Source organism: Gracilinanus agilis, chromosome 6, assembly GCF_016433145.1.
Source record: "Gracilinanus agilis isolate LMUSP501 chromosome 6, AgileGrace, whole genome shotgun sequence".
In the NCBI taxonomy this organism is placed as follows: domain Eukaryota; kingdom Metazoa; phylum Chordata; class Mammalia; order Didelphimorphia; family Didelphidae; genus Gracilinanus; species Gracilinanus agilis.
This window is the reverse complement of record NC_058135.1, coordinates 268,457,130-268,473,138: the sequence shown is the minus strand read 5'-3', so window position 1 is coordinate 268,473,138 and position 16,009 is coordinate 268,457,130. Positions and strand designations below refer to the sequence as shown.

The window sequence follows — 16,009 nt, the reverse complement described above, 5'->3', positions numbered from 1 at the left end:
CTCTTCTCTCCTCCTCCTCTCCTCCTCCCCCCCCCCCCCTCGCCCGCTCACCTCCCTCTCCCAAAGATTGCGAAGGCCGGCGGCGGCTGTGGCGGCGGCGGCTTCTTGACTGGCCCCCTCCCCTCGGCTCTGTCCCTCCCACTCCAGGCATGAATGCTGAGACGTGCGTCTCTTACTGCGACTCGCCCGCGGCCGCGATGGACGCCTACTACAGCCCGGTCTCCTCGCAGAGCCGCGAGAGCTCGCCTTCTTTTCGGGCATTCCCAGCGGCTGACAAGTTCAGCACCGCGTTCCTGGCGGCCAAGGGCCAGAGTTACGGAGAGGCCAAGTGCCGGGGCCGCTACACCCCTCAGCAGCAGCAGCCACAGCAGCAGCCGCAGCAGCAGCCTCCGCCGCAGCCACCGCAGCCCCAGCAGCAGGACGCGGCTGCGCCCCTGGAGAGCGGCGCGGGCCAGGCGCAAAGTGGAGCAGGGCCGCGGGGCTCCTTCAGCAAGTATCCGCCGCCCCAGCCCCAGCCCCAGCCGCCGCCGCATCTCTACCTGCAAAGGGGATCTTGCAAAACACCACCGGACAGCAGCCTCAAGCTCCCGGAGGGCAGCGGCGGCCACAACGGGCCCCTACAGGTCTCCTGCTACGGTGAGTGACTCAGTACTTCTTTGGTTGGGAAGTCCGGAAAGGGGTAAGGGGGAGGGATGAATCGTCCCTCTGGGGCGTGTCCCTTCTTGCGCCCCGAAAACGTCCGGGGTCCCCAAGGCAGACAGCTCGGGAAGCCTCAGAAGGGTGGGGTGGGGGAAGAGAAGCAAACCTCTGGGGAGAGGCCGGGAGCGTAGGTCGGGGAGTTCGAGCCTGGCAAGTTGGAGCGTGGACAAGGACGAGGCGATGGAGAAGACAAAATCGGGCTCCTTGGCTGTCTCCACATTTCCTGGGATAGTGTCCCAATTCCGTGGCCAGGCCTCTTCACTCGAGCCTCCTGGGAACCCCGGTGGGTTCGACGAGGTTAAAAACCCTGTCCGGTGCCCAGTCTTCGAGTCTCGCTGTGGCTCGGGACCTTTCTGGAGCCTGGGGAAGTCCCCGGGACACATAGGCTCGGGAATCTGGGGAGGCGCGAAGCTTTTTCTTGGGCCTGGACTTTGGGAAATTCACGGGCGTCGCGTCTCCAGCTCAGAACTATTAGAACCCGAGCTCCAGGGCGAGCTTCCCTCCCAAACTCCGCAGGGATTCCCCCCAACTGCTCTCTGCAGGTGGGAAGAGTCTCAGGTGGGAGAGAAGACGAACCGAGCAGAGGTGACTCAGTTCCCCCCTTTTTCCCCTCCACCTCTTTCTCACTTCTGACCCGAAGCCTTCCTCGACTGTTCCTGGGACACTATATTTGGGCACTCCCAAGCCTTAGGTGACCAGGAACGTCTGGCCGCTGACTCCTGGGTTCTAGAAGATCAGAGATCTGGGTCTGGATCCGTGCAGACTTGGCAGCTGGCATGGGGAAGGCGGGATGGAAACCTGGGACAGAGAGGTTACCTCTAGACTTTTTTCTTGCTGAATCCTTGTCCCGTCTGAACTCCTAAAAATAGTGCCAGGCTGTAAGGCAAAGGGAAGGAAGTTTCTGAGAATACAGTGACTGGACACCCCTAGACTGGGGCCCGTTTCCCTATCCCTTTCTTTTCCTTTCAGATCATAACAATCCACATTCAATATGTACGAAGTTCTTCACAGTTAACAAACTGCTTTACTTGTAACTTATCCAAGGTGAGGTAAATGGTCTAGTTAACAATCGCCTCTCCCTAGGAAGGCCTTTAGAATTCAGGTCTCCAGGTTATCAGTCTAATCTACTTTGACACATTTTTAGCTGCCTGTTAGGCAAATCATTTCCTCTTTCTGGGAGCTTCCATTCCATCCTCTACATGATGGGAGGGTTAGACTAGAATACCTCTGAGGTAGTTCTTTCTGACTTACAAGTTTTTAAATTACATTTTACAAATGAAGAAACTGAGGCTCAGGGGGCTGGACCAACTCACTCAAGGTCAAAAGGGCTAAGAAGTGACTGAGAAAACCAGAAACAGGACCAAACACTCTTAATTCTGCTATTCTTTATCAGGGCCTTACTGTGTCCCTCACCGAGCACCTCTATCCTTCTTGGTTCCCATGTCTCTATTTCTTGGAGAGCCCTTAAGGAACCTCACATAGGAGGCATGGTAGATTGAAATTCCACAAAATCATCTCCCTCTTTCTAGGAGGGGTGCCTGTAAGTCTAAGGTAAAGTAGAATTTTGTCTTCTCTAGGATTCCCTCTCGAGTTCAGCCTTTACTGACACTGAGGACTTAATTCCAACCTAGAAGAGGCCCATGGTTCAACCCTGGTACAAGAAGTACTCCCATAGGCGCCAACCACGGGGTTCTGGGGCTATCAGTTTGCCAGCTAATGCATAGAGTGACCATAGAGTGAAGGGAAGATAGGGAAGGGAATCACACATTCCAAAGAGGTCAGGGTTATATTTTTTTTTCTCCTTTTATGCCAGGAATTCTTAATCTTTTTTGTGCATGTCATAAACCTCTTGGGCAATCTGATGAAGTCTATGAACCCCTTTCTTGGTATAATTTTAAGTGCATAAAATAAAACACACAATTACAAAGAAAACCAATTATATTAAAATACTGTTATAATTCTTTTTACATTCACTGAACCCAGCTTGATAATCTCTGTTCTGGATAACGGGATGGGACAGGCTGTAGGTACAGCTGACCTAAAGAGACAGTTTTCCTTCTTTAGGGAAGAATGAAGCCAGATCTGGGGCAAATGCCCCCCTGACCTGTCCCCCCACCCCAACCTATTTGGCCCTACCAGGGGACTTATCCAGCCTGAGACTTGGTCTCCTTTTAATCTCCCCTGGATACCTGCAATTCAGTGGGCGTGCAGTGTAAACTCAAGCCACCTGCTGATGCCAACACCTTTCACACAAACTGGTAAAAAGGCCAATTTGATGCAGGAAAGGCTATGGGAATGAAGGAAGGCAGGGCCATAACTTGAACTCACTTGGAAAGAATTGTACTCTGCTCTCTATGGCTAACTCAACCTGTGTAACCTCGAGCAAGTTTTTACTTCCTCAGCCTGGATTTCCTCATCTGAAAAATTAGTGGCAGAACTAGCCTCTGAGACCTCTTCCAGCAATGAAAAATTTTTATACTAAGTACAGGCTACATTTGTCTACAACAGTCACATTTTTCTAGATTTTTAGATCCTGTCCCTCTGTCCCCAGGAGTATGCACCAAAGAAGCACGCATACACCCACCAGGATATACTCATTCCCACCAGAATACTGAGACTTGCAAGGCTACAGATTTAACTTTAAACCATCTACCTACCCTCATATTCCTTTATCTCTGTTTTTAGCCCTCAGATAATCAGTTTATGGGGTTGGGGTAAATGACCCCCTCCTCCTCACAACACAAATAGGAGAACCATTATTCCTGGTCCTTGAGGATTCTTTTCCTCCCTAGGATTATAGGAACTTTTTAGTAAAAATCCATTGGGTTTCTTCCATTGATGTTAGCTCAAACAGGGAGATGATGTATCCCCTACCTACACAGAGCCTGCATTTGTGAAGGTGCTTAATATCTAATAGCAAATTGCCAGCTATTGCAGTCAGGAGGGGCTGGATCAGGAAAGAGGACACTGGAGGGAGGGAGATTGCAGTTCCTATAGGAATTTTTAAAAATAAAAAACAAAACCTCATCAAAGAGGCCTCCTATGTGGCTTTGTTTATAGGCCAAAGGAGGGGGAAATCCTTTGGACAGATGAGATCTTTCTTCCTGGCCCCTAATGCTAACCTTTTTCCTTCTGAGAAAATGACCCTGAGATCAGCTCCTTCCTTCTCCAGTATGAACAAGACCGAATAGCCAGGGGCTGGGGAACTGAAGATGACCTTCAGGTTTGAGTGGGGGAGAAGGGTTATTTATAAACCAAGATCCCTATCCTTGGCCTCTGGAACTGCTGCCACCCTCCCCAGTTATGCTCACTGGGACCTCCATAGCTGTTTAAAATAAGTGTCGATGGGGGGTTTGGAGCACCAGATGATTGGGGTTTTCAGCCCTGAACCACCAGGACCTCTCCCTGACTCCCCCACTGAGTTTCCCGGGTTCTCCGGCAGAGAAAGTGATTTATTATCTCCATCATATAGACTTTTAAGCTTGGATAGAACCTTAGAGATGACCCAGAACAACCCCTTCATTTTTCCTGATAGGAAAACTGAAGCCAAGGAAGGTTGAATAATGTCTAGAGTCCCACAGGTTGAAAGCAGCTGAAATTCAGGACTTTGGTCTCCAGTTTCAGTGCCCTCTGCCTTCTCCTATTAACATCATTTCTGCTGTTTTTTCTTTAATTGACTTTTTCCAGGCTCTTGGCTCCCAGACCAGAATATTTAGATTGAGGGTGAGCTTTGAAAGGGAGAAGGCAGCCAGCTGGTTGACAAAGTGACAAAGAAAAGATAGGGGTCTTCCCATGGAAATGGGGTGGGATTATGGGGGCAGGTGGACCCCTCTGACCCCTGTGGGTGTCACTTTCCCCATTCTCAACCACAGAGTAGGTATAACATTGGGAAAGGGTGACATTCCTCCTGAAGTTTCAAGACTGTCCCTAAAAGAATGAGTTTAATTAAAGTCCAGTCTTTCTCTTGGGCCAAAAGATTCCATTGAGGGAATGGAGGGATGGAACCTCTGCTCTGGTGGGACCTGTATCAAAGCTACAGAAAGAAATTATCAGGACTTCAGTCCCTGGAGAGTGTGGGGTGGGGGAGGTCGGATGGTGGAGGTGGGATTTCCTCCTTTGAGGGAAACCAAGGAAACCTGGCTTCTTAATTTTCAGTCTGATTGAAAGAAAAACGAACAAAAACTTGGTACCAGGGCTGGGAGTTCGACCACTGGCTGGACATGCAAACGAATGGCCCAAACTGGCGTCCAGCTGTCTGGAGGGACCTCTGCCTCCTGAAGCAGGGGCCCCTGGGACAGACTCCCTATACACACTATCTACAAAAGCAACCTTGCCCCAAACTGCTACCCTAGGTACTCTTCAAAGTAAAAAGCCAGTTCTCCCAGCTCAGACAAGCTTTGTTAGTGCTGCCAGATTCCAGCGGGAGCTGAGCCTGAATCCTCATTCCCTGCCAGTGTCCTGGTCCTCCTTGTTCCCCTTTTCCAAAACCAGGTCTGAGAGCTTCTGAGGACACTGGGGCTCCTGTTTCTTCTAGGTCCTTGTCCGGAGAGATGAATAGTTTAGGAAGGTCAGCTAGGCGCACAAGGCATGGGCTCGGACCCATCTGACCCCCAAGGTTCAGAAGCCAGTAGCAGCCTCAGCCCCAGCCTCTGATGGGCACCGCGTGGGCTCCTGGAGCCCCGGGGCCTCTAAGAATGTCTGCGAGAGAAGTATTCCATCTGAGCCCCGAAATGTATGAACTTAGTGGAGAACTCCTGGCCATCCCTGCGGCACTACCTCTGACACGTCTGCTGGGCCCTCGATTTAATGAATGAAAGCCCCAGACAGTGGCGATCTGGCCTCTCCACCTCCACAAACCGAGGAGTCGAGAACCCCGGGTTGTGGGGAGATGGCTGGTGTGTGTCTATGTGTGTGTGTGTGCGATAGACTTCCACTCTTTCCTTCTCTTTTGATGGGGGTGGGGAGACAAACTTTCCGCTTTGATCCAACGTTTAAAAACGGATCTGTCAAATCTGATCTCGCCTCCCTTGGCCGGGGGTTAGTTACAACCAGGTCCTAGCGAAGCTTTCCCCCAGGAGCGGGCCGGAAACCCTCAGCCCAGAGCCTGTGGAATGGGGGAAATAGGAGTGGGGGGGGGGGACTCTTTTTTCGATCAAATTAGACAGAATGTTTGGGGCTGGGTTTTGTTCTGTGTTTTCCCTCTGCCCTAACCTCGAGGCTTCGAAATAGAAAAATGGAGACTTTGGGTGGCTCTTGTATCTGGTCAAAGATTCTGATTGCATTAAAGAGATGAAAAAGAAAAGAGAATGTACTTCAATCACACACAAAAAAAGTGATGAGAGACAGAGAGAAGGAATGAGAGAGAGAGAGAGAGAGAGAGAGAGAGAGAGAGAGAGAGAGAGAGAGAAAGGAATGAGAGTAAACTTAAAGAAAGGGTCCAAATAGGATTTATAAAAAGGGAATAGGTGTCTAAGAGAAATACATATTTTCTCTCCCGCGGCTTCTCATTCTTTGGCCAGATACAAACTCGACCCGATATTTTTTGGGGGGGTTGGGTGAGAAGCAGAGAGATAATATGAATTGTAAAAGTTAAAGTGTATCTCCAAGAGGGAGAGAAAGGCAGAGACCGAGAGGCATAAGTAGACAGAATGTAAATTGTAAACCCGTATATGTGGATAACAGAAAGACAGAGACTAAAAGAAAAGGTCGGAAAAGAGATTATATGATAGAAAAAGAGACAGACAGAAACACGGACAAAGAATACGATTTGTAAAAGGGGATGATGCGTTTTAGACAACGACAAAAAGGATGTAGCTGTAAATACAAATACAAGAGAGACAGAGAGGCAAAGTGGAGACTGTGAATATGAATTGTAAGATGCAATAAACTTATAAAAGAGAGATCGAGAGTGGAAATGGATTATGAATATGAAGAAAGAGGAGGAGAAAGAGAGAGGCAGAGACCGAAAGAAATCAAAATACGAATTACTAACAAGGGATGTATGGATGACAGCCACAGCTCGGGAGGCAGAGACAAAGAAAATGAGGTTGTGGGTACAAATATGAGAGAGAATGAGGAGACAGAGATTATGAAGTAGAAAATTGAATACATGAATTAGAGAAAGAAAGAGACAGAGGCTGAGTAAACGGAATGTAAAAGAGAAAGAGAAAGAAAGAAAGAAAGAAAGAAAGAAAGAAGTAAGAAAGGAAGGAAGGAAAAAACGACAGAGACCGAAAAAGACAAAGAAGATGAAATAGAATTCGAATTGTAAACGAGGATGAATGTATGAGATAGACTAACACTGAGAGAAAAACAGAATGAGGCTGTAAACGCTAATATGTTTTTTGGAGAAAGAAAGAAAGAAAGAAAGAAAGAAAGAAAGAGAGAGAGAGAAAGAAAGAGAGAAAGAAAGAAAGAGAGAAAGAAAGAGAGAGAGAAAGAAAGAAAGAGACGGATCTAAAAAGACTGAAGGCAAATGGGAATTGTAAAAAGGAAGGATACTCAAAAAATGAGCTTGAAACAGTGAGTGTGTGAGCCAGAGGAAGAGAGAAATCGAGGAAATGGTGATTGTAAAAGTAATTGCACGAATCTGTACGTGCGTGGGGAAAGAGAGGCGGGACTGAGGGCAGTAAATGTATACGAGCGAAAGTAAGTGTGGATGTAAACAGGCTAGCTGCACCCTGGCTTCGGGTAAATCCCAGAGAAATGAATGGGATTTCCTAGTTAAAAGAATCCGCATCTAGCCGGCGGTGCGGTGTTCCCCCTATCCGCATCCCAGCTTCAAACAGGCCTCGCAAGTAAAAAATGAAGGGAATCAGAGAGAGCTCCCGCTCCAGCCACCTACCCGCCTCCGCGTCCAAACTCCGAGGTAGAGAGAATTGTTTGTAAATCGATTGATTTTCAAGTAAACACATCAAGGAGTCCAATTAGTTGGGAGCGTGGAGGAGACCGCGGAGGAAAAAGTCCCGCGGGCCGTCACGCCTGATTGTGTAACTTCTCCGTGGAGCTGGCACTGGGGGGCCGCATAGACGCGGTCTGCTGCGGACTCTGCGCTGGAGCGGGTGGCTCTTCCCCGAGGCTAAGTGGTGCCCGCGGGAGGACTGGTGTGCCAATTACCGTAGACCTTTACGTGTTTCCCTTCTTTTATTTTTCTCCATGACGAAAACGTGCGTGTCTCCGAATCCCGGGGGCGGCGTTTTACAGCCCGGTGCCAACATGCCGTCAATAAATGCGCTTAGTCCCCGAGGGTTTGCCCCTTATAGGGGAAACATTTTCAGCTCCTCGCAATTATTTCCAGAATAAAAACACAAACACCCACAAAGTCAAAATATGAGCCCCCGGGTCTCCCAGGGCCCTCGGATCTCATGCCTCCCTCCGTCTGGGCGTGCGTGTTCTCTATTGCGGGAACCGCACTCTAAATTATCGTTTGGCTTGGCAGCTGCGCGCCGGTGCCCCACTCGGCCTGGAGCCTTGGGAGTCGCGCTGCGTGTGAGGTGCTGAGGAGTCGTGGGAGCCAGTGGTGGTGGGTCCGTGCCTGGCACTCTCTAGCAGCCTTCTGGCCGCTTCTCCTCGGGCACCCGCAGCAGCGACTGCCGCCTAAGCGCTCCTGGAGGGGCTGGGGCAGCAGCGGGTTGAGGGACCATTCCCTAGAGCTCCGCGTGTTTTCAGGGCTGTTCCAGAACCCCTGCTCGTAGATAGCTTAGCACAGAAAGGCACGGGCTCTGCCGGGCTCGAATACCGCCTTCGACGGTTTGGTTACTTCTTGGGTGATGTCGGGCAGTCATTAAAGGTCCCAGGGCCTCTGTTTCCTTATCTGTAAAATGAAGGGATTGAACTAGGCGATCTCTAAGGTTCCTTAAAGCTTTTACATTTCCTTCCTATAATCCCTTAGCCTCCGCCTCATTTCCACTAGGGTAATTGAAGCCCGGTCCGGTTTGAGTACTGGGAGTACCCCTGTTGCTTCTTCCCTTCCCCAGAAAGTTAAAAAAAGAACCCAGAGGCCTCGAGCTCCCAGCGCCGCCACGGTTTTCTCCTTTCCAGTCTTCTTCCCAACGTCTCTTTCTTCTCTCCGGCAATAAAATAAAATAAAATAAAATAAAATAAAATAAAATAAAATAAAATAAAATAAAATAAAAGTTCCAGCCCTATTTCGGCGTTAGAAGGGCCCCCAAATCTGCTTTCCGGGGTGGGCGGCAGGGATAGAAGATCCCTCCTTCTAGGCCCTATGAGGGCAAGGACGGAGTTGGCATCTTTTGCTTTCAGTTTGGATCTGGCGAATTTCTCAAAGCCGTTGTTGGATTTAGAACTCTTTCCTGTGGGGCTGGGGCGGGGAGGGTAGTTGGGACGTCAGAAAGAGAAACTGAGGCAAAGAGAAATGTCAGTTCTCTCCAACCAGCCCAGAGGTGAAGCTATGCCATGCGAGGCAACTTGCGTAGACTTTGCGGGAGGGGCAGAGACGCCTCCGAGACATTACACACCGGGAGTCGCCCACGGCTGTGGAATAGTTTCCCTGCCCTGGGAAGGACTTTGTGGCGGTCCCATTGGTCGACTAGCTGGCCACAGGGTGAGGAAGGACCCCAGTCCAGAGGACCCCGAGGAGTGTTCCAGAAGGAGGAAGAACAAGATAACATATCGAGGGAGGGAGCCCGTGTCCCCCAACTCCAATTCCAACCAAGCGGGGCCCCAGAAACCTCATTCCCATAGCCAGAGGCCCAGACTTAGAGGTGGGCGGTGGGCAGGCCCAGTTACAGATGTTGCAGCCCTAGGCCTCTCCCAGACGCAGCTGAGCAACTGCTTCCTCCCACCCCGTTCCAGATGCCCCCCTCCCTTTTTTGTCCCTCTCCCCAGCCCAACTGCAGGTGTACAAAGTAGCCCTAGAAGGTCCTTGACAGAAGCAGTGTCCAAGTGCCTGGAGGCCAGGTCAGAGCTCTGTCCTTAGGTGCGCCCAGGGCCCATGGGATCCCACTTGTTCCATCCCTACCTTTCCCAAACTTTGAACTGATCTTCTCTTTGGCTGCTGCGCTGTCATGAGAGAGGAGATCCTGGAGGTGATGAGGTAAGGAAAGCCAGCAAAGGAGAGCAAGTCTACACCCTCTGCGTGGAAACTGGCTCCTCCACCACCCACAGGCTCCTTCTTGTGGTTCTGAACTGATGGGAGAGCTCAGAGAAGAAAGAAGGGGGATAGTCAAATCCCACCTCTGACATTTACTAGCCCTGTGACTAAGAACAAGTCACTTAACAACCTTGAGCCTCAGTCTCCTCACCTGAAAAATGCCTGCACTCCCTGACCCCCAGTTTGGGCACAGAGCTAAATCTTTTGAAGGAGGGATTGAGTGGGTAGAAGACAAACCGTTAGAAAGGGCCAGAGAGAGCCTGGAGTTTTAGAGTGCTGGGGTTTGGTAGCAAGCCGGCCATACTGAATTGAGAGGGGAGGGGCTATATTTTTTACTAGCAAGGTGACCTTGGGTAAGTCACGTCAGTTCTCTGGGCTTCAGCTTTCTCATTTATAAAATGAAGAGGTGGGACTAGAAGACCTCCCAAGTCTCTTCCAGGTCTAAATCTTAAAGAAAGTCAGGCTGGAAAAGCATCAGGTCCAGAGGACCCAGCATGTGTGTTGGTTTCCCCTCTCAGGTTTTCTTCTATTCCAGCCTCTTGAGTCCCTTCAAGAAGGGGCTGGATGGAGGTGATAATACTGTCTAGGGACTTTCTTTCCTTACTAGATCAGAATGAGGGTTAGGGTCACAGGCTGTCCCAAGCTGACTGAGCTCCTTTGAATGACAGCAGTGGCTCCCAGGGAGGGCTGGGGGCTTGGAGCACCCAGAAAACTGGTCTGGTCTCTAGGAAATAACCTGTTTGTGAATCTGAGGCATTCGATCTCTGGAAAAGCTCGGGGATCGGCAGCTTGGGAGTCGTGAGACCTGGAACATTTTTTGCCCCTTCCAGCCATTGCCAAGATCAGACCGGCACCAGCTGCCAGCCAATGAGAAGTTAGAGAGCTGGAGATATAGGATGGGGTAATGGGGAGCTGGAGCACACACTGAAGCTTGAAAGAGAGGGACACCTCCTTGACAAAGGCTCCCATTAACATGGACTTTGATTTTCAGTCTTATCTCACAACATTCCCAGAATCCTTCAGACAAGTGTCTGCCCTCCCCACCACCCATCCATCCCCCTACACAGGCACACACTCTGCCCTCCAAGGCCACCCTTAGCCCTGGGATATTGCCCTTCCTTCCTTCCTTAATGGGGATTTTTCATTCCTCCAGCCTATACAGTATTAAGCTCCTGTTATGATCCAGGCAGCGGAGCATATAACACCAAAAGGGAAACAACTTCTGATCTTCAGGAGTTTCCAGTCTAAGGAAGGATTGGGGATGGGGGTAGTGGGGGTGAGGGGAGCTACAAGTGCACAGATAAGGGAAGAGAGTACAGGCATATACAAGACAGAAAAATCAATACAAAGTTATGTGGGGTGAGGCAGGAGCAAGCAATAAAACTGGGAGAATCGGAAGCGCTTCCTGGAGTCTTTCGAATGAATTGTAAATGCAGTGATGAAGGGAAGAAAGGAGAGCATTCCAGACATGCAGTAGAACTCCAATACCACCCCCTCCAGGAAGCTCTCCCTAATTCCCCAGATTTGTGAGGAACTTGCCTTCTCAGAGCTCATGTAGCACTAAAATAAAAACCAAACTGTAACTTTCTATCTTAGAAATGATCATTTTCAAGGCAGAAGAACTCTTAATGGCTAGGCAAACGGGGTTAAGGGACTTGGCCAGAGTGTGAGAAAGCGCCTGTGGCTAGATTTGAACCCAGGTCTTCCTGACTCCAGGCCCTATGCTAACTCACTTTCTTTTTTTGTTTGTTTTGTTTTGTTTTAACCCTTAACTTCTGTGTATTGGCTCCAAGGCAGAAGAGTGGTAAAGTGGGCAATGGGGGTCAAGTGACTTGCCCAGGGTCACACAGCTGGGAAGTGTCTGAGGTCAGTTTTGAACCTAGGACCTCCCGTCTCTAGGCCTGACTCTCAATCCACTGAGCTACCCAGCTGCCCCTCATAGCACTTTCAATAAACATTCTTTAGGACCTGACTAGGCATCCAGCTCAATGCTAAGTGATGGGGCTAAACGCCATCAGAAAGTTTATTTTCTTTTGCATCAAATATCTGTGATGAACCATTATTAGCTAACGGCTATGTTCTCATATCAAAGAGTCACGGATTTACAGCAGAAACTAAGTCCAACCAGAGCAGCTAGGTGGCACAATGGATAAATCATCAGTCAGGAAGACCCAAATTCAAATCTAGCCTTAGATACTTGTAAAAAATGTTTGCAGGGGCAGCTTTGTAGCTCAATGGATTGAGAGCCAGGAGGTCCTGGGTTCAAATATGGTCTGAGACACTTCCTAACTGGGTGACCCTGGGCAAGTCACTTAACCCCCATTGCCTATCCCGTACCACTCTTCTGCCTTGGAGCCAATACACAGTGTTGATTCCAAGATGGAAGGTAAGGGGTTAAAAAAATGTTTGTCACATTCATTTTTTGAAATGCTGAGTTCCAAATTCTTTCCCCACCTCCTCCCCCCACCCCACCATGCCCTTAAGGATTTTCTTCTTACCATCTTCTTGTACCATCTCTTTCTCCCCAAGCTCCCAGGCCCCCAGGCTGCCTTCTCAGCTTCCAGGCACCGGCTTCCTTCTGACTGGCCTCTATACCTCCCCCTCTCTCAAAGCAGGGCAATCTCTACACGCTAGGGACAGTTCTGTGTGGGCCAAAAGGCTTGCTCTTAGTGCTTCTGTGAGTAACACAATATAGCCCGCAAGTAGAGGAATATAACAATTTCTATTGTGCCAGGGCGTGTCTAGGTCTTTGTATGTGTATGTATTTTCTTAGTGTCATACACCAGTCCTAAGTGTTTTCCTGCTATGGAAGCTCACACCCAAGAGTTCTACTACCTAGTATGTTACAGGCAGGTTAATTAATTTCTCTGACCTCAGTTTCCTCATCTGTAAAATAGAGAGGTTGACCTTTATGGCTTCTAAGTTTCTTTTCAGCTGGAGATCTGTGACCGGATATTCCCATAATTAAGTCAGTTGTTCCTGGGGTGAGGTGAGGCTCCTAGGGAGAAAGTGATTCAAAAAAAAAATTTGCCCACTTTGATCCCCGGGGTCCAGCTCGCACCCATAGCATGCCACACCACCTTCCCTTCATGCCCACCAGGCCAACAGAGTCCACTCCAAGCTGCTGGACCCTTATTTTCCCTCCTGATTCCCCTTCCTTGCCAGGATTTATCAGCAACAAGGTGAACCTTGCCCAGTGGATATGACCATTTTTTTAGCCAACCTAACCCAGTGACCCTCCTTAACCAGATGAGAGAAAACCTCCCCAATGCAGCGCTTCTCTGTGGATGAAATAAGCCTCTGGCTGCATTCTGGAGGGAGTCTGGCTAGAGGGAGAAGCTCTTGGATGGGCACAGGGTCCTCTTCACCAAGGTGGAAATGCCACTCGTCTAAGTATTTCATTTTACAGATGAGGAGGAAGATGTGGGAAGTGAAGTAGGAAGAGAACCTGCCCTGCATTCTCTGTTGGCTGAGGAATGGGAAAGCTTAGGCTAGTAGGCAGAATTCCACTCCTGGATTTAGGCAACCTGGCAGGGTCCACCTCAGCTCTGATATTTACAAGGGGAGTGGGGAGCAGTGGGTAGGGAATCCTTCAGAGAAGAGCCCTTACCCACTTCTTCCTCTCCTTCCTCACCTCTCTTCACTCTAACTTCCTCCCTTTTCTCTCTGTCTCTGTCTCTCTGTCTCTGTCTCTGTCTCTCTGTCTCTGTCTCTGTCTCTCTGTCTCTGTCTCTGTCTGTCTCTGTCTGTCTGTCTGTCTGTCTGTCTGTCTGTCTGTCTGTCTCTCTCTCTCTCTCTCTCTTTCTCTCTCTCTCTCTCTCCTATTCCTTCCTTTTGCCTTTCTGTCTTCTCTTTCCCCCTTCTTCCTTATCAGTTTTTGTTGTTCAGTCATTTTAGTCATGTCCCAGTCTTCATGACCCCATTTAGAGTTTTCTTAGCAAAGATACTGGAGTGGTCTGCCATTTCTCTGCCATTTCTTTCTCCATCATTTTACAGATGATGAAACTGAGGCAAACAGGGTTAAGTGACTTGTAAATATCTGATGCTGGATTTGAACACAGGTGTTCCTGCCTCCAGGCCTGGCCCTCTAACCACTGCACTGCCTAGCTGCACCCCCCTTTAGCAATCAGTAAGCATGTATTAAGTTCCCCCTGTGTGTCAGGAACTATGCTAGGCACTAGAGATACAAAGGCTGAAATGAAACTGTCCGTGCCCTCAAGGAACTTACATTCTATTTGGGGAAGCAGTGTGTACACATTTAATTATCATATCAAATACATGTAAGATGATTTTCTAAGGAGAGTCACTAGCAGCTGGAGAAATGGCCTCATGTAGGAGATGGCATTTGAGCTGGATTTTGAAAGAAACTAGAGCTTCTAAAAACTGAGCGGAGCTTCGTGGGGGAAAGTTTATTGATTAGAGATTTTGTACCTTTAGACTCCATCTCCCAGAATTCTTTCCCTGTCCCAAAATTCTTTTCCTCTTTTCATTTATATGTCTTTACATTATTGTTTATATAGTTCTTTAATCTCCTCCCTCTCTCTCTCTTCTCCCTGTGTACATGGTCTGGGAAAGCCTCTCTTTCCTGAAGGTTATTTTCTTTCCTCTATTTTTCAAGTGATATTTTAATAAATCTTATAAAAATGTTACTTGGAGTATTGGATATGAATATTAATTTTTACAAAAGAAAATGAGGAAGAACATTCCAGAAGGCATGAGAGATAGCTTGTACAAAGGCACAGAAGTGGGAGAAGACATGCTGACATGTGAGTGACAAGAATCAAAAATGCATGTGACTCAAAGGGCAATGGAAAGATGTCCGCTGGATGTGTGGAAAGTGTATCAGTGTTGATGACTTGTCTGACAGAAGTGTTATTAAGGTAGAAAGGCTATGCCATAGTGCACAGAATATCAGACCTGGAGTCAGAAAAACTCATCTTGAGTTCAAATCTGGCCTCAGACTCTTATAAGCTGTGTGACCCTGAGCAAGTCACTTAACCTGTTTGTCTCAGTTTCCTCATATGTAAAGTGATTTGGAAAATGAAATGGCAAACCATTCCAATATCTCTTCTAAGAAAACTCCAAATGGGGGTTACAAGGAATTGGACATGACTGAAAAACAACTGAACAACGAAATCTCCTTCTCATATCTACTTCTTAGAACCTTGACTTGAATTCAAGCTTCAGTCTAACTACCATTACCTTCAAAAGGTGTTCCCGATTTTTCTATTTATTAATGCCCACGACCCACTCTTTCACTGTATGTATAGTTTATATTTTGCAAAGTTCCTCTATTTACATATTTGTGAACATATTGTATTCCTCCAGGAGAATATGAGCTCCTTTCCTCTCTCTCTCTCTCTCTCTCTCTCTCTCTCTCTCTCTCTCTCTCTCTCTCTCTCTGTCTCTCTCTCTGTGTCTCTNNNNGAAGCCCTTTGTTAGGGTCAAAGGGAGAAGGGCATTGTCAACACGGTTCACCAGAGAAGGCTTCCTGGAAAAAAATATTTGAATCCTGTCTCTGTCACTTGGTACTTCACTTTCTCAGCCTCAGTTTCCCCAGCTGTAAAATGAAAAGGTTGAACTGAGTTCCTATCCAGCTACAAGTCTGTGATCCAAAGATCTTCTATGGAGGGTATACAGAAGGAAATGGGTAAGAATCTCAGGATGCTTTGTGAGCTGAGTTAGTAGAGAAAAGGCTAAAAAGACAAAGTAAAATGCATCTAAGGGATCTTTTGGAGGAGGTAAGAGTCTGGGGGCTGGGCATTTAAATAGCACTTTAAGCATTTAATATACCATTATATATATATATATATATATAATTTTATAATATAATAATATAACATTTACTATAACATAATAGCATTTAAATAACACTTTAAGATTCACAAGGCTTTTTACAAATATGATCTCATTTTCTCCTCATTACAATTCTGGGATGTACTCCTCATTTTATAAACAGCTTCCTTTATTTAAACCCTCACCTTATATCTTAGGATCAATCCTGTATATTGATTCCAAGGCAGAAGAGTGTAAGGGTGGGCAATGGGGGTTAAGTGACTTGCTCAGGGTCACACAGCTAGGAAGTGTCTGGGGCCAGATTTGAACCCAGGGCCTCTTCTCTCTAGGTCTGACTCTCAGTCCACCAATCCATCCAGCTGCTACCACTCAGGGATTTTTTTTTGTGTGAGAATCTCAGAT

At 48.0% G+C, this 16,009-nt stretch overlaps 1 protein-coding gene across 1 annotated transcript in view; it reads left to right on the top strand.

Annotated features, from left to right (window-relative positions):
- The first annotated feature begins 149 nt into the window (after positions 1 to 149).
- The window catches only part of ALX4 (ALX homeobox 4), a 55,576-nt gene continuing 39,716 nt past the window's right edge, over positions 150 to 16,009 (top strand). Inside the window, exons 1-2 of the mRNA XM_044681330.1 lie at positions 150 to 422; positions 510 to 636. Of these exons, the coding sequence (XP_044537265.1) occupies positions 150 to 422; positions 510 to 636 (400 nt within the window). The remainder of the gene's footprint in view (positions 423 to 509; positions 637 to 16,009) is intronic.